At 47.5% G+C, this 25,131-nt stretch overlaps 1 protein-coding gene across 6 annotated transcripts in view; it reads right to left on the bottom strand.

The window, feature by feature from the left end:
• LOC307236896 (uncharacterized protein) overlaps window positions 1-14,117 on the bottom strand; it is a 39,816-nt gene extending 25,699 nt beyond the window's left edge. The window contains exon 1 of one of the 6 annotated variants that reach the window (XM_080009469.1): window positions 13,832-14,117. In XM_080009469.1, the coding sequence (XP_079865595.1) occupies window positions 13,832-13,889 (58 nt within the window). In that variant the 5' untranslated portion in view covers window positions 13,890-14,117. Of the gene's footprint in view, window positions 1-1,946; window positions 1,981-12,963; window positions 13,189-13,831 lie in introns of those variants that run through there. The other 5 variants (XM_080009470.1, XM_080009468.1, XM_080009471.1 and 2 more) reach the window with 5 other exon arrangements.
• Window positions 14,118-25,131: the final 11,014 nt, after the last annotated feature.

The following is a 25,131-nucleotide window of genomic DNA, read 5'->3' as shown; positions in this document are numbered from 1 at the left end:
GCTGGGGGGGGCTTTCACGGGAGGCAGGAGCGCAAGGGGCAAGACAAACTGCGCCAAGGCTGGTAAAAAATCCCACCAGCACCGGAATGAAGATTCGGAAAATCTGCTCATCCGTACGCAGCGCAAAATGTCGAACCTGGATTGCTCCTTCTTTCTCCATCCTTTTCACACCGAGGGCCCTCGATTTGATACACACGAGTCCCGAGGTGCAATCACCCTATTGTTTTTCTACTTTTTATTATTATTATTATTATTATTATTATTATTATTATTATTATTATTATTAATATTATTATGCCGCTTTTTCCAGTTCATAGACGCCGGTCCCAATCGTCGAAATCTGAAATGGCAGACCGAGGGCACGCGCGTGCGTTTGGCGCCACCGCCGGCGTCAAAGTTGCATTTTTTTTCATAATGGCCATATCTCGCACCCCGTTCACCCCACCGTCACAGACGTCTCTCTCACGTGATGCGCCCTCCTCAGGGGTCTACAGTTTCCGCCGATCACATTTCCAAAAAACAAATCTTTTCGACCCCTCCTCCGAGGCAAACTTGTCCAATTTCAACCGGATAGCTTGCCGCTGACGGTTCCATTGGCTCGACAAAGATGGGGAGAAGTCGAATGTCAAAACAAGATGGCGATCAACAGTCAGGCGCCTCGTTAAATCTGTCCAACCTCCATGGAATTTGGTGGACGGAAAGACGGGAGGGGTCAAGATGAACCAGGAAGTGTACATTTACGCCCACAGGGGGCGCTACAGTCGTCATCTGAATGATGCAACATTGAATTGGCCAAAGCTCCCACCCGGTGTGACCGGTCATGCGTGTGATGTCATATGATGCAGCTCCCCATGGCGAAATGATTGACTTCCGCCTTCACCATTTCCGACATTTTGAAAAAAAAAAAACTTTTGACAATTGCTCCTTGGCCATTTGTCCAATTTCAACCGAACCAGGTTTACTGGGTTCTTTGGACCTTTACTGTTCAAAGTTACCAAAAGAGTTCCCGAAAGTCCCCCAAAAAAAAATGGCCGCCACGGACAGAAACGTTTGGGCAAAAAAAAAAACCTAGGTGTGGCTTGTAAACGCTCGGTCCGATGTGAACCCAACATGATTTTTTTTTAGACTCGTATATCTCACATCCTGTTTGTCCTCATGAATTTAGTGTCGGATGAAAGTCACAGCTTCTCATGGCATCCAGCTGTGCCAAAAAAATAAAAAAAAATAAAAAACATGACTTACCAGGGGGTAGTTTTCCCTGATCTTTAGAATTTTATAAAAAATCCTATTCATTCTATTTCCACCTCGTCCATTGGTCCAATTTTCATGCTCGTGCTTCTACTGGATTCTTTGAACCTTTATTGATCAAATCTATCAAAATAGCTCCCTAATTCCAAACAAATGTCCGACACAGATGTAAACGTGATGGGAAAAAACGCCACGTGGAGAGGAAGTAGGCGTAGCTTGTAAATGCTTGGTCCCATATGAACCAAACATGTTTTTTTAGTCTGTTACATTAGACTTTTTACATCAGATACAACCTGTTTGGTTCACGCGGGTCCAGCCACGCGACGACCAAAGGTCGTGGAGCACGCACGCAGAAGCCGAGGCATCAATAGCTTTCTCATAGAGAAACGGTCCCATTCTCAAACCCCACGCACGTCTGTACTAAAGTTGGGGAGATAACAGCGAAACGATGATTAGAACTGCGAATTCTCTGACGGCGCTGGGGTCCTGAGAACGAAATAACCGTCACATCTAACCGCTAACCTTCTCGGCCCCCGGGAACCTCCCGAAGGGCCCCCCGGGCGTCTCCACACCCCGCGTTGAGAACCACCGAAGGAGACTATAAGCGAGAGCAGAATGGCATCTGGGGGTGGCTCGTATAGCAACTTAGACCTTTGATCAGCCAGCCGGATCAGAGGTTTTGGCGCATGAATACGAACCGTGGCATCGCTGGTCGTGCTGTACTCATCATGGAGGTGGTGCTGGGTTTGGGCCTCTCCGTAAGTGGAGCAGCACAGACAACAAAGTGGTGTGAAGCAGGTCAGCCACTGGTGGGGGCTTCACTATGACGACAATATGTGTGTGTGTGTGTGTGTGTGTGTGTGTGTGTGTGTGTGTGTGTGTGTTTGTGTGTGTATGTGTGTGCGCAGAGGAGAGAGAGTGAGAGATGGAGGTCTTTACGTGTGACAGAAACTGAGACAATAACGTGTGTGTGCGTGCTTTTTTGTGTGCGTGTGTGTGTGTGTGCATGCATGTGTTTGTGTGTGTTTGTGTGTGTGCGTGCATGTGTTTGTGTGTGTGTGTGTGTGTGTGCAGAGGAGAGAGAGTGAGAGATGGAGGTCTTTACGTGTGATGGAAACTGAGACAATAACGTGTGTGTGTGTGTGTGTGTGTGTGTGTGTGTGTGTCTGTGTGTCTGTGTTCCAGTCTATAGTGCGTGTTTTACCGTATGTGTGTGTGAGCTACACTGATTGTGTGGCATCTGTGGGAGGTGGTTAAGATGTGGGTCAGGCCAGCCTCAGGAATCCCAGGCATGTGCGTTTCCCTGTTTGTGTGTGTGTGTGTGTGTGTGTGTGTGTGTGTGTGTCGTCTCTGCTTCTCTTATGCGTGCAATGCATCCATGTGACCGTGAGCCGCGGCGGCTTCTCCGAAACCGTCCAACATGCGAGAAAGAGAAACCCCCCCACCCACCAGGCCAAGTGTGAGTGAAAGCAGGGCAAAGCCAGACATTCCTCCATGGGTTTGCCACTGGTGCGGCGGTGGCATATTTGAATTTGGAATGTGTGAAACAAAAAAAACGTATGGAAAACATTTGCTCTCTCGTAGCTCTACTTGGGACGGGAACGCACCCCGCCCACCCCCGACATCATCACTTCCCCTCTTGGCAGAGAAAGAAAATTGGGGAAAAGGGAAAACCGGAAACCCGCCTGGGTAACGAAAAGCTCCGCCCCCTGGGGGAGGCGGAGGAAGAGCATTCCTGTCCCTGGGTGCGAACAGCTTTTCCAGCACAATGCGACTCCCTTTCCAGGGACGGCCCCGGGGACAGCTGCCCCGGGCCCGGCCGTCCCGGCGGGGCGAGGCGTCCCACGTGTGGCCCGGTAAACAGCTTGAAAAAGTGATTTATTTTGGGAAGGTGGAGGAGTTCCTGGGATCTGCGTTCTGTGTGGGGAAGGAATATTTCCAGGCACAGAAATAACGTTTTTGCGGTGAAATCTCAGGGGCGCGGAAAACAAACCTGGGATGAAACTCTGACCCCTGAGAGCTCTCCTGTTTACGGGACAGAAGCAGCTGCAGCTGTGACCAGAGCGAGGCCCGGTCAACAACAACACACCAAGCTGCTAATCACCGCCAGGACTCCATCCACGCTGCTTTTCAGCGGACTGATTTATAGTGTTTCCAATACGGACCCGTCTGTCCGTCCTTAATATCGATAAACAGTGTATTTCAAGATGAAATTGAAAAGTGGACATCATACTGTAGCCGGTCATCTGACACACCAATGACTAGTTTGGCACTGTTGAAAAGAAGGAATTTTACAGGGAAAAAAACAAATTAACCACGGTGTCTACAACCCCAGACTATTTGTCCGAACCGTTTTTTATCTACTGCCAAAAAAATCTACAATACTGAAAGGTCCTCTAGGAAAAAGTAATCATGTGAACTTCCGTCGGCGCATCCTGTTCCTGACATTTAAAGGCCGCCTTCAACCAATTTCACTTCTTGTTTCCCATCAGAGCTGATCCCCAAACGGAAAATAGGGTGGTTGTTTTCTGCAAATGAACACCAAGCACCAGCAATGCCGCAGCAGCCGGCGATAAATGAAGCGGCCTCTCACCGACACCGCCAGCGAGGATCGATGAGGGAGAGCGACAGTGGAAGGAAGAAAACCGAAACTTTTGAGACGGAGTAATTTCTCAATATAGATGCTTTTCCCCAACGGACGAAGGGGCGGTCATTTTCACTTCGTGCCCAGTGCTGTTTAACGAGAGCTTGAAAGAAGAGAGCGAGGAGGGCGACGGGAACCGACATCGAGGTGGCCTATAGCTCACCGAGCCACCAAACCGAAGGTCTCCAAATGACTCCAACCAGGAAGAACTGGGCTGTGGTACGGTCACACTGCGTACATGCACTGCAAATCGACAGGCTGCAGTGCATTTCAAACGGAGCTCGGCTTCATCCGGCTGCAAGGGCTGAGGGCTTCACGGCGACAAGGAGAGTTTGGCGGGTTCCAACTTCATGCAAATGAGCAGTGCCGGGCGACAGCCAATAAGAGGCAAGGTACGCTCTCAATGGCGCTGGTCCTTGGAAAAATGGACGCCTGGACCACCGCTTAATTTTTCATGATTAAGCTGTTTGTTCGATAAATGAAGGAACACATCTCCAACGAGGACAATTCTTTTATTTGAAGGGACGGATGGTGAGATTATTTCCGTAATTTCTTTCTTCCGAGAGGTTATTTATTTTTACGGCCCAATCTATCTATAACATGTATATTAAATATGGAAAAGGAGAGAGGCTTGAAATGTTTGCCACGCACATGACAGCCGCTCCGTTTTGGAGGAGACACGCCCACAAACGCCGGGGGCACAGAAGCCCCGACGCATGACGTATATAAAACAGAGCTGCCCAAAGAATCATAAAGCAATCACTAATAATTAGGGGTACGACGCAAAACTACGCTTGGTCGGAAAAAGTTCAAGGTGTATTACAGCCGTGAAACAGACCGTTTCTAACAGTTGGGTGCCGGCGTGCGGGCGGAGCTGCCTGGCAGGCGGGAGGAAAATAACCCAGGCGCGGTTTGTTGTGACTGAGCCGTTGTCATGGAGCTTAAGATCCCCAGCCGTGACCTCATCCTTAGGTCATCTCCCAGACCTGCGTGATGCAAGCGAGAAGCGCACACTCCCACAGGCAGCCGGCGCAGCGCTGGCGTTTCTGCCGCGAGGAACAAAGGGGGACGCAGGCGAGTGGAGACGGCAAGAGAGGAGCGTGAGTGGAGACGCGGAGTGGCACCACGTGAATTCCAGTCGGATGACGCGCGACACTTCTGCTGTTGCAAAACTCAGTTGTTGACTCAGAGACACCGTTACCCAAGTACGTCCCTACCACTTCAACCGTCTGAAGCTCCAGTTATTACCGACCATAACAAACAGCGTGTCTTGTTTGACGGCCAATAACTTATACTAAGCCGATATACTGACAGGTATATACAGAGAGATATAGATATACATATTTAATACCACATTTATTTCTATACTGCAAGTTGAACTGTCACTGAGATTTCATCAAATATAAAATATCAGTGCATCTGTCATTTGTTGGCATGGGTTGGCTGAACGGTTGGAAAATGCTGTCCAAAGTGCAGACTCCAGGGTCGTCGACAGATTTACCAAATCTCCATTTTTTCGGACACTTTTCTGTCGCGCTTCTTGAATTGACAAAAATTATAAATCTGGCTTGAAGAGCTGAGCTTGGGCCAAAGAAAACGGCTCCATGCGCGAAGGGCGAGCAAAATCAGGTCGGCCGATAGCGAAATGATGAAAAAAAGACCAGAGAACCCAGAGCGCTGAGGAAAGAGGAGAGAGAATGGGAGAGGGGAAACAAACAGAAGTGCAGAATAAGCGACCTGCAGTTAACCATTTGGCGGAGTCCTGTGGGTTTTCATGAGGCCAAGCTCTGCTTCCACAAACCACAGGCCGCCCCCTCCGGCCGTAGCCGGATCAAAATCTGATGAGTTTTCCAATAAGACAGGGCTCCCATCTGAATCCAACGCTCATGGTATCGAGAGCAACGCCAGAGGGGGAAGACTTTGTGGCGGTCAGGGGGTCCAAATTGTGCCACCTCAGTTGTTAATCTCTCCAGCATCAGGCAGCTAAAAATAAAACGAAAGATGTGCACTGTGAGAATAAACGTGTCGTGGAATTTCATCTTGTTTTGTTTTGATTTCAAACCATTCCATGGTCATTAACACAGTATTTCCTGCTTCAAATTTTTTATTAGTACCGAGAAAAAAATTGGAATTTTGGTGATAAGAGATCTCTGTGTTGGAGGCTGTGGTGGAACCCAGCTGCAGGACGGGCAAATGCGGGGTTGACTCATTCCTGATTGATTTGAAATGAAATTGTCTTTCGCTTGGAAACTCTGACGCACTCGCTGAACTCCGGGTGGAGTCGCTGCATCAGACTCCAAAGGGCTACAGCTGTTGCACCACCGCCACCACCGCCGCCGCCACGCTCTTGTTTTGGACTCGTTAAATAGGGCATAGCTGTGGCGGGCTAACTAACGTCGACCGGGCAGCACGGTGGGGCAGGGTGGAGGTCCGGTTTCAGCGGCGAACCCGTTCTCGACCCGTCCGCTCCGAGGAGTCGAACGGGTGACGATGACGAAAGGTGATCCTTCCTGCAGAACACCAGGAGTGGTGTCCGGGTGTCTGGCCCTCGGTGTCATTTTTTTAGGCGTTTCTTCCTTATTAAAGGAGAATTGATTATTTTACTCCAAATATAATGTATATTTTATGCATATGCATATTTTTTAGGGTTAAAGGGTTTTGCTGAAATGGCCATACTCCACCCTGCACCACTGCCGCCTGGCAGACTTGGAAGGGGGATTCCTCCTCCTGTGGCCCCTTCTCAAGGTTTCTTCCTCCAAGGTTTTTTTTTTTTGGAGGGGGGGGGTTCTTTGCCTGGGGGAGTCGTTGATTTCTATAAGAAACGTGAACCCTGTGAGACTATACCGTGATTAAGGGCTTGAACTTGACTTGGAAAGTGCTGAAACTTTTGCGCTTGAGACTCGAACCGTTTATATTACATTTCACTGCATATATGTATGAAAGTATGTATATGTATGTGACGAATAAACCCCTTGAACCTAGAACAATCAAAGTGGACGGTGTACACAGCAAAAGGCTGCATCGGTCGCAGAAAGACGCGTTGCCAGCTGTGCCTCCGAAGGATGCCGGTGTTTCTGTCCAAGCGGCTGGTGGGGGTCTGATCCAAGACGGCGCTAAAGGGTACAGCGTATGGGAATGAGAGCTCAATTTTCAGCATAACAATATCCTTCCTTCAAACGGTATAGACAAACCCAGTATGTATATCGTAAACACAGCCACGGCTTTACAGGCCCGCTGGGTGTTTTAACCCCCTGCTGGAGGAGACCAGGTTGACGGTGGTCTCGGTGCATTACAGAAATGGGGGGAGAGGAGAAACGATGATGAGCGATGCGTGGACTGGCCGGGGCTGCCGGGAAGGCGGCAGGGTCGTCGTCCACGCCGGCGTGCGGTCGCTTCGCTGCCGAGTCCTGCCTTTCGAGAGGCGTTCCCATGTTCCGCTTCCCGGACGGGCGGGAAAAAACACTCGCCGCGACAGTGCCGGGCAAGAGATTCCTTCATCGATTTTCTCAGATTCTACGCAAGCGGAATCAACCGTTTTTACTGCATGACGCTGGCGGGAACATGCACAGTGTTCAAGACAACGGCATGACTCTGGTTTCTGTCCTCCGTCACCCAGACAGATGCGCAGCCCCAGCGCTGCTCTGTATCCGTCTCTGTTAGAGCCTTTAGATCCCGTGACCGAGGTATTGTGTGGTGAGCGACATGGGAGTGTGTGTGTGTGTTTATATATTTGCATGTTTGCTTGCACCCTGGTAAAATTGGGTGTTTTATACACCTTATCACCACACACACACACACACACACACACACACACACACACACACACGCACATGCAGACACACATGCACGCACACACACACACACACACACACACACACACACACACACATATTTATACATCAAAGCTAGAGAACTAGGCTACATCTGCTAGTGATTCCACTGAGGTTGGAGTTGCACATAAACAAAAGCATGCAGAAACCTATTGCAAAGCATCATGGGTAAAGGGGTCAGTGCTCACCCAAATTTTAAATGAGTAGAAACAACGGGTTCACTTCACCGCTGGCTTATATAAAGTCTGCAGAGCAATAGGATTTTTAAAATGTTAATAAAAAGCCATTTATGATCGGGAACAATACAAATTCCGGGCAACTCACGCACGTCGAACAGATACTGTATGTCCTTCACAGCACTTACAGCATGAAACCACATTCTGGACATGAAAGACGGCTCAGACTGAATTAAAATTACCCAATTAAACTTTAATGGCCAAGACAGCCTTGCCTCCCCAGGCTGCGGTGCAGGGAGGGGAGAGCCTGCGAGCGAAGTAGAAGCCCCCGAGGACCCCGCCCTCAGGTTCTGGGTGAATCAAAGGGAATGTGCAGCGTGTGCACGCAAGTCAAACCCAAGTTCAGAAGATTGCACTTTGAGGTCAAGCCCCCGAAAATCCATGGGAACCCTTCCAATAGAATTCCGAATGAGATGCCCTTTGAAGCGAAGAAAAGAGAAAAAGTAGCTGTGTACCTTTTTATTATTATATCGATGACATAATTATGAACTCCTTACTACCATTTTCCTCTTACAGCACAGCATATAGCCACAACAACAACAACAACAACAACAACAACAACAACAACAACAACAACAACAACCCTTTCACATTTACAGCAAAGATAATCTTACAAAAAAAAGTGAGAAGACTCACATTTGAATATGGGAGTGTATATCATTTGGGTCTGAAATCGATCTGTGGCTTGGTGTTATTACTACGGCGAAACCAGTCCAGAAAATGTGAAGTGACAAATCTGATCACAATCCCTTTAAAGGATTATATTAAGAACAGGATTAGGAGCCTCCACGTCCCATTCATGAATTTTGCGTCTTCCAGCGGGGAGTGAGAAAGGAAACGTGACTAATGTGCGCAAAGTCTCAACGTCTGTCCCCCTCCCTTTCTTCTTCTTCTCCTCCTCCTCCTTCTTCCTGTGCTCTGCGACAGGATGGAGCATTTCCTCCGCTTCCTGAGTGAGAGGTCAGTGGCACGTCTGTGATTTACTCCATCTGGACGCCGGGCGCGCTGACGTGGAGCAATGGAAGGGAGCGGAGCAGTGCGCCTCGGGCGCTCTGCTGGAGAAGCACTGCAGAAGTACACCTCCCTCCCTCCCTCCCTCCCGCCCGCCTCCAACCACTGACCGAGGAAGCGGGGCCGAGCAGGGCCGAGCAACGACGACACCACCACCTCCTCATCCGGCCCGAACCCCCCACCCCTTGCTAGACCCCATTACTCCTCTTCCAGTTTCATTACCAGACGCAGGCGTCCACAGAAAAGAATGCATCACATTCGAGCCGATCCCTTCCTCGCCCGACCTCTGCTGCCTGCTACCATCTCCTAAATAGGGCTGAACAATAGAGCCAAAAAACAACGGCAAAAAAAAAATAAAAAATGAGCTTCTGTAATTTTCAACAGACACGGTTCAAAACCGACTTCTAAACAAGGGCCTGCAGTGCTTTGGGGAAGTGTTTGGCCCATGAATCAAGTAAAATATCAATGAAACCTTTCATTACGCTCAGACTCACTCTTTCCCCCTGGTCATTTTTTTTCAGACAACTGTCAAGCTTTGAAAAAGCAATGCCATTAAAACTTGAACGTGAAGATATGAATTAACAGCGTTCTTTAACCTCGCTGCAATCCGATTTTCATCAAAACGGTTCGGCCGGATCAACCACAGACGCTCAGAGGGAGGAGTCGGGCGAAGGGACACAAAGAATTTTACAGACGGGTGTGAGAACTGTGTTCGTCACTCACGGGCGGGGGAATCAGAGAGGGGTTTTTTTCTCCTGGTGTCTGGTTTCAATCCTTATTTCAGATCTGACTCCCTCAATGCAAAAGTTCAAAAGGGTATTAAACAGTGTCCTAAGAGCCGAGCCAACCTAACGCACTGTCTGATATTTGATCTTCACAATGCAAAAACAAAGCAACTTAATAACTACCATCAACTCTGCCTGGTATTTGAGATGTTTTAACGAGTCAGACGTTGCTCAAGAGAGGTAAGGCCGAACTCAACCTCTTCAGCCAGACAGTTTATTCTTGAACGTCGGCCAGGGACATAACATCGGCATGACCGGGGAGCTCGCGGGGGCCAGAGGGAGTCCATGACTGCCCACATCCCATGATTACTTCCACAGAGGGGCATTCCACCAGAGACAAAAGCCCCTTCCGCTCGTGGAATCGGTAACATTGCTGGACAAAAAACATAAGGCACAGGCAGTAGGTAGTCGTTGGCACATCGGCCTCCTTTAAGGAGAAGTTCCGTATGGAGTCTGTTCCCCACATTGATACAGATGCAGTATGTCATGGGGTAGGGCTGGTACGCCGTGTCCAGTGTGGACGCAATCGTTTAGACAATCTGTCGGTAACGGAACGTACCATCTGAATCGGCTTTGGACGCAATAACCCCAAACCCAATGTTATTAAATCAGTGTGATCCTTTTCAACCTGTCGTACGCCCTCTGCATCCGGGGAAGGAACGTTCTCCGCCCGTTCTCCCTCTCCCTGTCCGCCCGCTCCCCCTTCGGCTCGGCGCTCCGCTGCAGCCGGCGGACGAGAGAAGCGCCGGTGCCCGATGCCACCGCACCGCATCCCCCAACTCTAAAAGACATGTCGCGGGTCTGGGCGGCATTTTTTTAGAGGAAAAATAATAACATTTGAGAACATAAAGACTTGTCTCTGTACGGATGGGATGTGTTTCAGTTTCTCGTCTTTGCAGCCCCGCGTCACGGTTCTGACTCGCTTTTTGTTTTCCCCGATTGTTTTTTTTTTCTTATTGCAAACAAATAACTTTTGAATAGTTGTACAAAATAATTACTCGTAAAAACCCACTATTTTTGGTTTATTTGGATTCGGCTCCAACCCTGCTTTATGGCGATATTACCACTTCCATTCCCACACACTTCGATTCACAGCCGTACAGGAAAATTCCCAGAAATTATACTAGGTTGAGAGTGCGTAAATTTACGCAACGACTTTTACGGAACATCGACGCCGGCTCCTTTTCCCAAATTACGCCCAATACCGAACACTGCCAGAAGATTCACGGCTTTCAGTGCAAGTGGGAAAGTGGGCCAAAGACTCCAACTGCAAGGCAGCGAGGACAAGAAAAGGCCGAGCTTGTCGAATGGCAACGTGAACCAAAGTGTCGCTGCGATTTACGTGGTACAGGGTAATTCCTACCCCACCGCTGAACATTCACAATTATAGTTTTGACACAAACGGCGCCTGAGAGCCTCATCTATTTGTAGCCTTTGCACTTAAAACACAGACTTTTCCAGACCAGCACTCAGCGCTCCACACACTGAGCGTGAAGCACGACACGGGTTCCAACAGTGTCCGTCTGCATCGCACAAGAAGTGAATTGTCTCAGTGAGGAAGCTGGTGCCGCTCCTATTGTCAGCGACCAAAACAGAGCGTCTTTGAGCGCGCCGCCTCTCGGAGGGGCCTCGCCCCTCGCCTGCTTCGACGACCCGGGACACCGCCAACCGTGCCCGCATGTCGGACCGCCGTCCCTGCCGTGGAAAATATTTCCGGCGGCGTGAAAATAGGGAGACGGCGCCCTGCAGTCAAAGCCCCGGGGGAGGTGGTGTGGAGAAGTGGGAGACTGTATTTGACCCCCTGAGCTGTTGTTTTTAGGAGAAACGTGAGGAGAGCTGTAATGACGGATGTCCAGTTTTTAGATATGAAGCAATGAGGTCATGTATTAGTCATTGCCGCCACGAGATTGCGGCTCGTCCGATCTCCTGCCAGTGTCCTCGCCTATGGGTTCATTGACTTGTGTTGGTTATGCAGTTGAATCAAACTCAAACCGATACGTGGAGGTAAATAGCGGTGACTCCCCGGTGAACCCCGGGGGCTGGTTTGAGTGCCGTGGGCTGGTTTGCCCCCCGAGGGGGGGGCGGCAGCAGAGATGAGGTCATGAGAGCCAGGCGGGGCGGTGGGGGAGCAGCAAGGCGTGCGGCTGGTGTGAGTGGGGAGGGGTCTAATTGCAGCGAGACTCCACCGGTCGCCTGCCAAACCTCCGACCTGATCAAATCCGTCCGATGTGAGATTGGCGTCCACGTTCGCAGCACCGGCGCGGCAGGCGCCCAAAGGCTATAAAAATAGGAAATAAAAAAACAGAACACCAACAGACCCCGGGTTCTTCATAAGAATGAGACTGGCCCCCGAACGGTGCTCATAGAAAGAATGTTTCTGTTTATCTAAGGCCCCTGCCCTTTATTTTTCAGTGTCCTGATTACATCATCCTGTGCTCAACCCTGTCCGTAACAGGCCCACAGCCCCAAAAAATACTTGTGACATGTGTATACAGTTACGCAAACCTCTGTTGACAAATGTGTGAACTATAACTCATTCGGCACGGGTCGAATAATGAAAAAGCCCCGGGGCTGGAAAATGTCTTGTTATAATACCGATATTGTGATATAGCGAGACTAGATATCGTCTGGGTTTTGGGTAATGGTGATATTGTGATATAGTTAGATGTTGTCTTCAAGGCTGCATTTCGGTAAAGTAAGGCAGCTTTCTGAACTTAATAGACCGGTCGTAACATCCACATCACCGGGGATTGTTTCTCAAACATTTCTCGTGTAAATGCATGACGAAAGCGGCGATATCTTCAACAAGCAACATTATTGATATTGAGATATTCTACAAATGACACTGCGATTATCGATCTTGACAATAATCCAAACCCAGCCATAATAGGCACACACGCACGCGCACACACACACACACACACACACACACACACACACACACACACACACACACACACACACACACACACACCTGATCATCTAAAGGAAGGAAGCCACCATGTCCAATGCGAATGATGACAAGCTGCACCAGGCAATTCTCTCCTTCATCGATCCTCCTCCTCCACCCATCAAGTGGGGAGGGGGGGGGGGGGGCTGCCTCAGAAGTCACCTTCTGACGGTGTAAATATGTCGAGACGGGAGCCGCACGGCGCTGGAGCCGGCTCCCCTCTTTTTGGTTCACACCCTTTTACAATCCGCGTGTTTACCTTTGAGGTAGTTCTCAGCTGAGCAGGGCGACCACACCTCGGCCCCTCGGCGCTGCCGGTTGACGTTACCGTGGGTGGCAATGCGCAACCGGTTAAGAGGGGCAGCTTTGGTCCGCGCGGGGGACGTTGTCTACACCAATCTCGAGCGCCGGGCCTCCAATGTCAGCTTCGATCAGCGTGCTGGCCTGCCCGCCTGGTGACGCGGGCCCGTTCCGCGCACCCTGACTCACAGTCACTTGACGGCGGTGGAAACAGCTCCACATCAACAAACGGCTCCGTTTCCCGGGATCCGGCTCGCGGAACGGAAAATGCCTCAAAGTCAAACAGAGAATTAAATGCTGCGCGGCGGGGTGGGGGGTGGGGGGGGGCGGTGTGGTGGCGGGATGGCAGCGGTTATAGGCTGCCCCCAACGCACACGTCGTCGGCAACCTGCGCAGCTTGCCGCATTTTCAGGCAACGTTTAGGACCAAGACAGGCTACCCCGACGCACGCATATTATTGTATGCATGTGGATTTACCCTGCTTAGAAAAAACCCCCAAACATGCCATTACAGTACTATTATCCATATACTGTCAACCCCCCCCCCCCCCCCCGGGAATAAAACCCCATTTTGTAGATCTAACCGGGGCAAAAAAAAAAAAAACATCGTCCGCGTGAAAGTAAAGTAAACGGATTCCGGTTCTGATTCTGGAAACGCGCAATTACGACAAATGACAATAAACCAGCGTGTGCGCCGGGGTCCGTGGTGAGCGCCGCCAGACCCCGGCCGCCCCATCCGCTCGCCGCGGAGCCCGGGGACGAAGCGCCGCTCCGCACCGACAGCATCCACCCGGTGACCCATTTAACGCCCCGTCCAAAACGACTCACATTTCTCCGCCAGCGTGAGTTTCTCCTCGAAGCGGTTCTCCAGGTCCGTGTAATCCATCACGTGTCTCTTCAGGCGCTTCTCAGTCCCGTCGCCGACGCTGTCATTCCTCTGTGGCCGGGGGCGCAGGAGACCGAACTCCCGGTGCGGATCTCCGGCCAACACGCCCTGCGTAAATCCAACCGGTAAAAAAAAAAAAAAAAAAAAAAAAAATAGGGAAAAAGGGAAAAAAAAAAAAAAAAGGGGAAAAAGATGCGGTAAAAAAAAAAGGGAGTTAAACCGGGGAGAGGGTTTTCAAATGGCTGTTTTGGGGAAACAAAACGGAGCCGCTTCCGACGGTCGTTTTAAAGGGAAGACAGCGTGAAGCCGACGTGACACCGGACACACGGCGTGGAGCGCCGACGGGTGACTCGCGAACGATCCGTTCGCGGCGGAGCGAACGAACTCCGGCGAAGGAGTTGGCCGCTCGCTTCGCTCGGCGACTCGGCGTCCGCGGCCAAGCGGGCGGGGGCACGGCGGGCCTCGAACCGCTGTCGATGGACGGCGACAAGCTTCTTGGGTGTCTTTTAACGAAATGAATGTGGGAAAGGGCCTTTTTTTGGGGGGGGGGGGGGTGTGGGGTGGGAGGGTATCAGTCACTAGAATAAAGAAAGTGCGTGCGTTTCGATGTCGAGCGTGACGCTTTGCATTGCGCCCCAATAAATAAATGTGGCCGAAGTCAAATACTTTGTCTGTTAAAACACAACGACGATGAGATGATGAGCCACAAAAATATATGTGAGATGCGCGCTTTACATTCGTCCGCCCAAATCAATAGTTGAGACGGACTTCAATCTTACAGCCCCGCCCGACTCGTCCTCCATCGTTCATCGGAAGCTCTGCCCCGCTCGCCCCGTGCGTCGCACCGTCGGAATCAATCCGACGAGGAGTCGGGGAAAATCGAACGGATCCCTTTGCTGAGTGAGCCGCTATGAACCGAATCTCGTAAAAGAGGATCCAACCTTCCATCCCCCGTGCGGCTCCGTGGCGGACATACGGACCGTACCATCTCCAGGAATTGGAGATGCGTTTTACTCCCAGTCTCGATAACAATGTAATATACTAAACACTTTAGAACAAAAAGAGAGAGGCCTGTCACCAAATGACCGGTGATGTTTCGTTTAGAATGGGTATTTGGACTATATTGACGGGTTAAGAATTTTAGCACAAATATTCGTGAATGGTTTGATCCGTAACGTGTGTTGACGTTGCGTTTATTACAGTACTGTGCGCTGTGGAATGATCCCGTGGAAATACAACTGAAAAGAGCACAGTTCACAGAGTCTTTTTATTATATTAGATTTATTTATGTATCTATCTATTTATTTATCTATTTATCTATCTATTTATTTATTTGTTTATTTATTTATTTGTTTATTTATACGGGATCCGCCTTCCCCTATACAAATCATTGTCTAACATGTATTTTGCAGTGGGTCTTCCACAGCAAAATAATTTAGACAATTATTTTTTATATATATTTTATATTCATTTTATTTCACACACATATAAATAATGAAAATATGCTATAATGATAATAATAGTAATAATAACAACGATACTACTTCTACTAGTACTACTACTACTACTACTAATAATAATAATAATAATAGTAGTAGTAATTAAAGTGTGTTATTACAAGAGAATTGAAGCGTAACCTTGAATAAACAATTTCTGAGACTCAAAAGCATGTTTCAAATGAAAGCTCTTTGTCGTCTGCTGAATTATGTTATCAGACAGATCCATATAGAGTGAAATGAAAAGATCCCACTGTGCGTCTATAATTCTGACCGTGACAACCACCGTATAAACAAAGAATTATCACGCCAATCCTGCACAGAGGCCGCTCTTCTGCTGCATGTAATCTGCTGTCCACTTCCATCAGATGAACTGAAAAGCAAGCCAAATGAGCACACTAATCGGCTCTTTATCACTGACAAGTTAAATCCGGTAATTGTTGTATTACATTTTTTTTTGTGAGAACAATGTTGATGTTGACCACCTGAGTCACTTTAAAAAAAAGCAATTATATCATGATAATTTTCAAGTGTCACTCTTTATTATAGGTAATCTACCCGTCTAGATTAAGCCTATACAGTCTTTAGTACTTTAGATTCTTATCCAGGTAAGCAATACAGAAGTTCATCAGCAATCTATATTTTATTTCTCCTCTTGCACACAAGATATAAAGAATTGCATTTGCCAAAAAAAAACAAAAAACCCTAGCCTAGCAGATAAGAAGCAGGACACCAGGGAGGCTGAGAGGCCGGAGATGCACTTGAATGCTAAAAAGGCTAAATGTGTGTATAGGAGGGGCGATGAGGTGCTGATAAAAGATGCATGACCCACTTAGCGGCGTACAGTGAAAGCACCACAGACAGTTTGAGTTACAGACTCACAGCATTCAAAGTCCCGGGCCGGGCAGCGTTTGATGGTCGACACCCCTCTGTCTGCAGAGCTCCCACCCCTGGTGATACCCCTCAGATTTCAATCACTGCCGAACAGTTCAGCGGGGATTGAATAAACAAATGTTAAGTATCTCTTTATACCCACAATTTCAATGGCTATCACTGGGGCCATGTTCCTTCGATTCCCGTAAATCTGCCATTAAACACCTTGATCAATGAAGGCGCTTTTTGTTGCCCAGATGACGATATCCAGGCACTGATACCGTGAGAGGATTAACATGTAGACGGCATCATCGAAACATTCGCCTCAAACACCCCCCCAAATGAGCGGAGCAACACAATCTGACCTGCGTGGGGAATTTGGAAAGAGGAAATGGTCAATGACCATGGCTATCTTACCGAGTACCACTTTCAGATACTCGGCACTGTTTCCTAAAAATGCTGCCCCGAGACAAAGACAACCACCACAATACACAGACGCCATGAGTTCTGCTGATGATGATAAAGGCCATAGAAAGTTAAATAGCAAATATTTCGTTTTGGTATCTATCTACATTCTGGAGCCTCGGGTCATGCTGTAGTGTCCTTGAGCAAGACACTTAACCCCTAATTGCTCCTGATGGCTGCGTCCGTCGCTGTTTGAACAATTGTAAGTCGCTTTGGATAAAAGCGTCTGCTAAATGACTAAATGTAATGTAAATGTAATAAGACCGCTGATCCATTCAGGCTTTTGTCTATTTCAGCGTCACACTTTGATCGGGAAGAGGCTGTTGTCTCTTCCTTAAGACGATCGAGTTAAACAGCAAACAGTGTAATTAGGGTTTTGAGAGAAAATGACTTTGCCGGTCTTGTGGAAGCTCTGCCGCATTAAGTTTCACATGTTTTTCAAGATGTTTTTCGGGCCAACTCCATAAATACGTCTTATATAATCCTAATAAACTAGCGGAACAAATTGTTCCTCCTGCGACCCGTCAACGTTCTGCCAGGGCGCCGGAAATAACCCCCGAATTGACACGGCCTCTCTTAAGTGAATTAAACACCATTGCCCCAGACGTTCCGGTCGTGCTTTCTAGACCCTGCAAGTGAACATACAGCGAGGTCATGATTCATGATTTCCCTGCGTTTCCACGCAGAGCCGGCAAAAAAACAAACAATTAAAAAAAAAAAAAGCAACAGCGGCGCCTACGCCTCGTCTCTGAAAGACAAAATACTGTTTCCACGGGGGCTTCCTTGGGGAGGAAAAGAAACCCAAAACATGTTCGAACCCGCCCGCTAGTGTCTGAGCGATCACAGGGATCGAAGGAGGCTCCATTAAAAAAAAAACAAAAAAAAAAACCCACGCAGGCATGTGGTTCGTTGTCACCGCCTCCCCCCACCCCCCATCACCCCGTCATAACGCTATAATTAAATCGCGAAGGCTTCCGACAGCGTGTACGGGTGCCGTTTGAAGCCGCTTCCTAACCTGCCTCGTCTGAGTTTACACCTCGTGTTCCCAGCGTCCTGCATGCTGGGCTTTTGTCGCCGGTTCCTTCCCCTCTCCGGTACACAACCGCCTCCCCCCCGTGAACCCCACGGGCGGGGGGGAGGCGTTTTTTTTACAGGGCCCGTACAGTGGAGGAACGGCGCGTTAGAGCTCGCTCGTCGGAAGTCACGGCCCTGAATATATCTTCAGCTGTCACCGCGTGGTAGTCAGGCGTTCCTGCAGTTGCTATGTGGCGTCAGGACCCGGGGAACGTTCCGCGTCCATGCTTTGGAAAAGAATAAAAATAATCCAATTCCGAATTCTCGCGGGCAGATGCCGCGATTTAACTCGACGGCATCTCATTTCCCGATGGACGGAATTAAGCGGGAGCAATAAATAACTTCAATTTCGTGCCGGCAACCTATTTTGAATAGCTCCCATGTTGTATGTGGAATTATCCCCAAGTTCTGAATGAAGGTAAATACACCCGTTGAGGAAAAGACACAGTAAATGACTGCCTAGAAATAGCTTGTCCTATTGCAGAATAACATGTGATTACTGTCGTGTAGTGTGTGTGATGTCTTCCTCCAAGCCCGACTTCTCACTTTGGGCAACAGCCACTGAGCTGAGCTGAACCAAAAGAAACCCAATAATCCGTCCATCAGCAGTATGGGGAGGCGGTATGGGGATTATATTATTAGCGTGGCGGTAATACAATACATCAAACAGATGCAGCAAAGTGTTCTCGGGCAGCGATCTCTCCATTTGTTATTTGGCTTGAACAGCGTCCCTGCCTTACGGCTGGTCAGTCACATTGTTGACATACGGGGTCGGCGTACGGCCCCCGAGCAGTTGGCGGCGACGCGTCATCCCGAGCGCTCAGCTGTTCCCGCGGCGGATCAGCGGCGGCAGAGGCAGCAGTTGCCGGGGAACGCCGCACCAGGGGCCGGACGACAGCGGACGGTTTTGTGACTCAAGCGATGAAAAATAATGGGACTCCTGGTGCTCCCTCAATGCTTGAACCCCGAATGGGTGAATGTTTAAGATAGACAGACAGACAGACAGATAGATAGATAGATAGATAGATAGATAGATAGATAGATAGATAGATAGATAGATAGATAGATAGATAGATAGATAGATAGATAGATAGATAGATAGATAGATAGATAGATAGATAGATAGATAGATAGATAGACAGACAGACAGACAGACGGATGGACGGATGGACAGATGAACGGATAAAGTGTCCACAATAAAAATATGGCAAGATAATGGAAAATAAACATGACATTGAGAAAATGCAGGAAAATTTAAACATGAAAAATTCACTTACACAATAAAATATTAAATAAGGCAGGAGATAGCATTATATATGTATTTTTACTCTCCAACATTTATAACAGTCCCATTACTTTAGTTATTTATACTATAGTAGTTTAGTACATTAGTAAGAAAGCAACATTCCTATGTATGTTCACAGCATTCCTTTGCAGTTGTCATTTCTTTATTTCAGTCACAGATCGACTGATCCAACATTCAGACGTATAATCTCATACGTCCAAATCGATGGGAACATCGTTGCATCAAAGTGCACTAATTCTAATACAATTTGGTGTGTGAGAGCAAAAGGGAGAGTGAGAGTGTGAGAGTAAGGGAAAGAGAGAGAGAGAGAGAGCTCTGAACACTCATCCGCACTTATAAACGCCCACACACACGTTCACAGTGCAGACTGCCTCCAGTGTTTTCATCCGGGAATCCACATCTTGAAATTGCATGAAAAGGACTTTCTCGATATGTCCTGCGGCTCATAGTAACCTAAAAGAGAGCAATAGGTTGATATTTTTCACCGACATGAAAACCCTAACCATAATTATCATTCAACTGAGATTGAAAGTGTAAAGAATATCTATTAAGATCATCTTTGGTAAAGATTGGTGAAAGGCTGGTTCCGTAACCTTCCAAAGCCAGTGGAATATAATAACAATAATACAGCTGCGGGCAGCAATACACCGGGTCCAGTTTACTCATGTTGGGTGCTCAGAAACGCAGCAGGGTTTTCCGAGTTTACGTTGAACGCCGCGTGAGCTCCCCCCGGGTCTGTCATCTCCTGGTTGCTCGTCTCGCGGAACAACCACTATGCTGTCTACACGGCGCAACCCTCCTGTCCATCTGACATCTGGCTGCCCTGCGCTGAGCACACTGGGCTACGTGGAAGGGCGCTCTGGGCTCCCGGCTGGAAGGGGCGTCTGGCCGGCCAGGGTGGGGCGGGCCACGCCCTTTACACGGCATGTGGCTGGGTGTGGGGGCTTCATGTGGGGGTGGGCTGTATGTGTGCGCCTCAGGGGTGCCGTGTCTCTGGTAGACTGGTTCATGCTCCTCGGGGCCAAGCGCGGGTGTTGCTCTGTGCGCTTCTGGCTTCTCTGTGGGCTGGGGGTATTTGTGTGGCTGCAGGGCGGGGTGCTCGGGGCTTTCCTGCGGCCTCGGGCGTCTGTACGGCTGCAGGACTCAGGGGTGGCTTCGGGGCCTTTTCTGCTTCTTGGCGGAGCTACGATATAACACCGACTTCATACACCAGAACCAAATGGGACAAGTCCTGTACACTCACCGGTGGACACTTCACATGCACGCACACATCACCAGCACCTGGTTTCAAACGCACCCCAACACTCTCCTGGTTACACCCCTCTCATTTTCTTCCTCATTTACTGCCATAACTATGACAGGAAGAGGCCACGTGACCAATTACTGTTCCAATTTTCCTGGACTTAATTAACAGTTTTTTCGATACATGTTTATGTTTTTCCGTGTACATGTTGTTTGGTTCTATGTTTATTCAAGATCGAGATTCAAGATCAAGATTCAAGAGGTTATTTGTCACATACATATATATACTGTATATACGACAGTAAGCTCAATAAGCTCTAAAAATACAAAAAGTACTAAAATGTGTGTAATCGACACGAGGCGCTCATGCAGGCGGTTGCAAGGAGCGGCACCACGATCGCAATTCTGGGTTCTATAATTATATAATAGTATTATTTGTCTTTGTTGTATTAAATATACATCTAAATCCTCCTAAATGAAACTTACCTTAACTTACCACCAGTACTTACCTCACAGAGTAGAAGTCCTGTTATTTGTCTCACCCGTGGTGTTTCTCCCCCTCTTGTAGTAGTAATTAGTTGTTTATAGACCAAACATGGTAAAATAGTTCTCCAAAGAGGGATTGGTGGCGGTTCTGTGTAACAAAAAGCTGTGCTCTTGTCATCCCACAGCTCGTCCACAGGACAGAGTTATTGCTGCAGTTCTTGATGATTAAAGAGCTAATAAAGAGTTGCATGGCAGGTTGAGAAGTTGAACTCCACTTTCAGACTCACTCTGTGCTAGATGCAATGGCATACAAATACTCTGTGTTGTATGCCCACCACGCTGACAGCACAGGTTAAAAAAATAAAATACATAAAAATAAAAATAAACAAAAATAAAACAACCGTCCATGTTTGGCTGTAAACCAGAACATCTGATTGTTAGAACTCACCGTGTTGTCTGTGGAAATAGAGCTGCACTCTCAGTGAGGGGTGGCCGTTTGCTGCCGTGTCAGGCACGTCATTTATTTGTTGAGTTTTTTTCCTTGGATTACATTTTCACTAAGTTACATTTCCATGAAATATGAAAAACATTTGATATATTTCTGTGCCTAATTACCATTGCACAGCTTAATTTTTCCAACGCCTCGCTGGATCTGGAATGCATCACTGAGTCGCATAATTCAGTGTCTTCGAGGGATGTGCTGACATTTTAAGTGTTATTTCGATTTTTTTTCATAAATCCGGCAATAGAATGTGGACCACGGATTTAACATATCAATCTAACAGATCTACTGACATCTACCAGGTAAGAAGCTATATAAATACACTCGTAAATCGATATTTTGGTAACCTATAAAGACTACATGTTCTCCGATTCCACGGTGCACACTGGACACGGTCCAACTGGGCATTCTCAATCGGAATCTGTACATTCATAGGAAATAATATGATGACGTCACAAAGCGTCTCACTGTAAAGCTCATCTCGTTCATTTTAGAGCGAGACGTGTGACATGTTAACCAAAACCAACTGAATATTTCAGGTCCAAGTTACTCGGTTTTTCACTAATGTCTGCTCCGTATGTAGATTGATTTGGATGAAACTTCAACCGCAAGGTCTTTGTGACAGCGCGGTTCAAACAAGACGCAAACCGTGTTTGTGCGTAATGCTGAAGTTGGTGTTTCAGATAGTTTTAGGCTTCATAATTCTGAGAATCTTATTCCCAAACAACAACAATATGGTTCGCGGGCTGGACCCCTAATAATAATAATAATAATAATAATAATAATAAATAAAAGCTGCTATACCTGGGCCTGGCACCCCCGGTCCCAGGGCATCTTGTGAGATCCGTTTCGTCACAGAAGCAAAGGCGGCGCTGGACATGATCCGTCTCGGGTGACCTTCATAGTCCACTATGTCATAGTGGCCTGGGCCTGGCAGGGGCGGGTCTTTAGGGATCTCCATGGGAGGCCCTGATAACGCCAGATGCCTCCTCCTCCTTGGAACACAGATGAAAGCATGGACATTTTGGGAGGGCTTTGAATGATGAGGCCAGACGATGATGTGTGGGTCTGGTTGATATGATACATATTTTGATTTTTCTTTTTTTTTTTCACAATATATGATTTTACCATCCTCTAAGATGCTGCTTCACTATCAACTTCTCAAGGTAGATTACAATTTTTAAACATTGAATAATAAAGTATTGTTAAAACGTGGTAGTGTTGTACATGCCATAACTCCGGTACCTAGACGCAGTTCCCACGTGGTGTAGTATACAGTATATTAGGAACATTTCCTTACGGCAGAATGAGTCTTTTTGTGGGGTTGGGGGCCCGGTAGGGGCTGTAGGTCCCGGGGCCGGGAATACCATTGTCCAACACAGTCGGGAACCTCACAGTTTTAGACATGAAAGGGGACACGGCACCTTTTGGGTGTCCCAGGACTACCGTGTCATTGACGTCATAGCAGCCTTCGAACACACGAAATGAAATAATTTAATGGAAAATAAATGTCGACAATGATAAAGACAGCGTTTGGAAATAGGACACGTATAAAGTGAAACTGTGCAGTGTGGACACCTACACGGTGATGGCGTATCATTTTTTTGGGAAGCAAAACCGCGTTTGGCTTTTGACAGAAAAGCTGGGGAACCTGTGGCAAAGGAGTGTCTCTCGGTCATACCCAAACGTACCTACAGGATAGGGTAAGAAAAGATTGAATTGACCTAAAAATCAACATGGCAGCAAACAAAGATAAAGCAGAGGGAACAGTAAGTAACCAGTGACATAAAAGAATACCAGTATATCGTAATGAAATATGTTAATACAAGTCATCCACCATAATAGCCCGGTGCGCAATTAAAAAAAAAAAAGTCTACTTTAATGATGATGCCGTGACCTTAAATTTCAGGGATCTTGAATTCAACTGGGACTACCAAGAGTGACATTTTGTGACATTCCCTGTCATTATCTTCTTGGTTAAAGACTTCCAGGTCGTCCAGGCCTACTAAAAAGGCTCATCTCCTCCGTCTGCTTTCCTCCACATCATCACAACAGAACAGTTTAAAGGGCTTTTCTCACTGTGCAGCTGAAAATAAAACAAATAACTAAACCGCTGCACATACATCGTATTGATTCGGAGCTGGAGTGTTGTACTTGGGACTGTGAGCTTGTACAGCCACCGGTAATTTGAACACCCTGGAAACTCCTTGGCCAAAGTTGTATTTATTGATCAGCGAGGATTGCAGGTTGTATTCACCGGGTCCTGGGTTTCCTCTCTGCGGTTTATGGGAAACCCTGGAGGCCTGACGGAGAAGAGGGAAGAGGACTGATATAATATGAGTTCTTGAGTATTACCGGCATCATCTTTTCTCAAGAGCCGGCCCTGAGGAACCCTAATTCACAATTGACACTGACGATTCCAAACATACAGTAGGAGTCCAAACTGACCTTGGACGCAAAGCCTGCGGTGCCATTTATGGAGAACGACGGACTGCTGAGTTCAGGAGAGGCAAAGGAGCCATATGTGGCCGGCCCTGGGTTTTCAAACTGAAACAACAGCATACCGACATGTTTCTGCTGCACAGCTGCGTGTGTGTGTGTGTGTGTGTGCCTGTGTGTGCGCGCGATGAGTAAGAGCGCTGGCTCATTCTGTCCTACCACGGTGTCGTGTGTCAGGAAACGCTTGGATTGTGAAGAAAACCCCTTCTTCTCTTCATTACATATCACCACCATTTGGTATTTTGTTGGTATCGAGGGTACAGAACCTGGAATCCTGCAGGCTATTTAAAGGTCAAAGAAATTGTTAGGCACGATGTATGTATGTATGTATGTATAATATATATACATATAGTACAAATATTATAAATATACAAATATTTATTAAATTTTATTTAATTTCTTATTTTTTTAATCAAATGTTGTGTGCTGAGACGTAGGTTGACTGACCTTGATTTATTCCTTTATGTAGTGTGCCCATGATTTTCTGGGATAACGGGTAGAGAATTGTGTTTATTTGCTCACAGTCGCTACAAAAGGTTTTAATTATAAGTCATTATTAGTGAATGTAGTTTAATATGTTTTACTTTAACCTAATATTCTAAGGTATATATAAGGCATTTAGACAAAAGAGAAAACACTGACATTGACACTTAGGTCATTAAACAAATTTAACCTAAATCGAACCAACAGTTTTGCCATTGCAAACAGACAATGTGTTCAATGCTTAGTTAGAGTGAAGGTTTTGTGCTGCAGACTCACAGTGTGCTCTGTTCTCATGGCAACATCATAAACACTCCCAGAGATTTGGCTCTCGGTGAATTGTCAAATGGTGCGTTCCGGAAACAACTGATGGTCGTAATTCTGGCCCTCCACAGGCGAAGAGCCGCTCGAACGGTCTGTGACCGCCTCGGGAGTTGCACGTCAGAATTTCGGGTTCCACGTCACAGTGCCGAGGCGCTCAGGCTCGGAGGGAGTTGGGTGAGCGGGTATGAAGACGCTTGACGCAATTCACATGGGTTAATAACGTAACCCGAGTTATACATCCCGGCTGCACAACTCCTTCTCTGACTGGCTTGTTTTGGTTGACATGACAATGTAAAAAAAAAAAACGTTGGTTACGCTCGTAGTTAAAATCGTTTCCCCTGTTACATACAGATTGTACACTTATTCTTGCAAACGTCACAATTTTCTACTTTTTACACTTATTATACAGACGTTTATTGTTGAGTGATGTTTTAGCTTCGTTGTATACTACCATTTTTTCTTTCCTGTTTTCGTCTGTATTTTTGTCATTACTTG

The sequence above is a fragment of the Zeus faber genome (genome assembly GCF_960531495.2).
Source record: "Zeus faber genome assembly, chromosome: 1".
Lineage (NCBI taxonomy): Eukaryota > Metazoa > Chordata > Actinopteri > Zeiformes > Zeidae > Zeus > Zeus faber.
The sequence above is the reverse complement of the archived record's forward strand: the minus strand, read 5'-3'. Positions and strand labels throughout refer to the sequence as shown.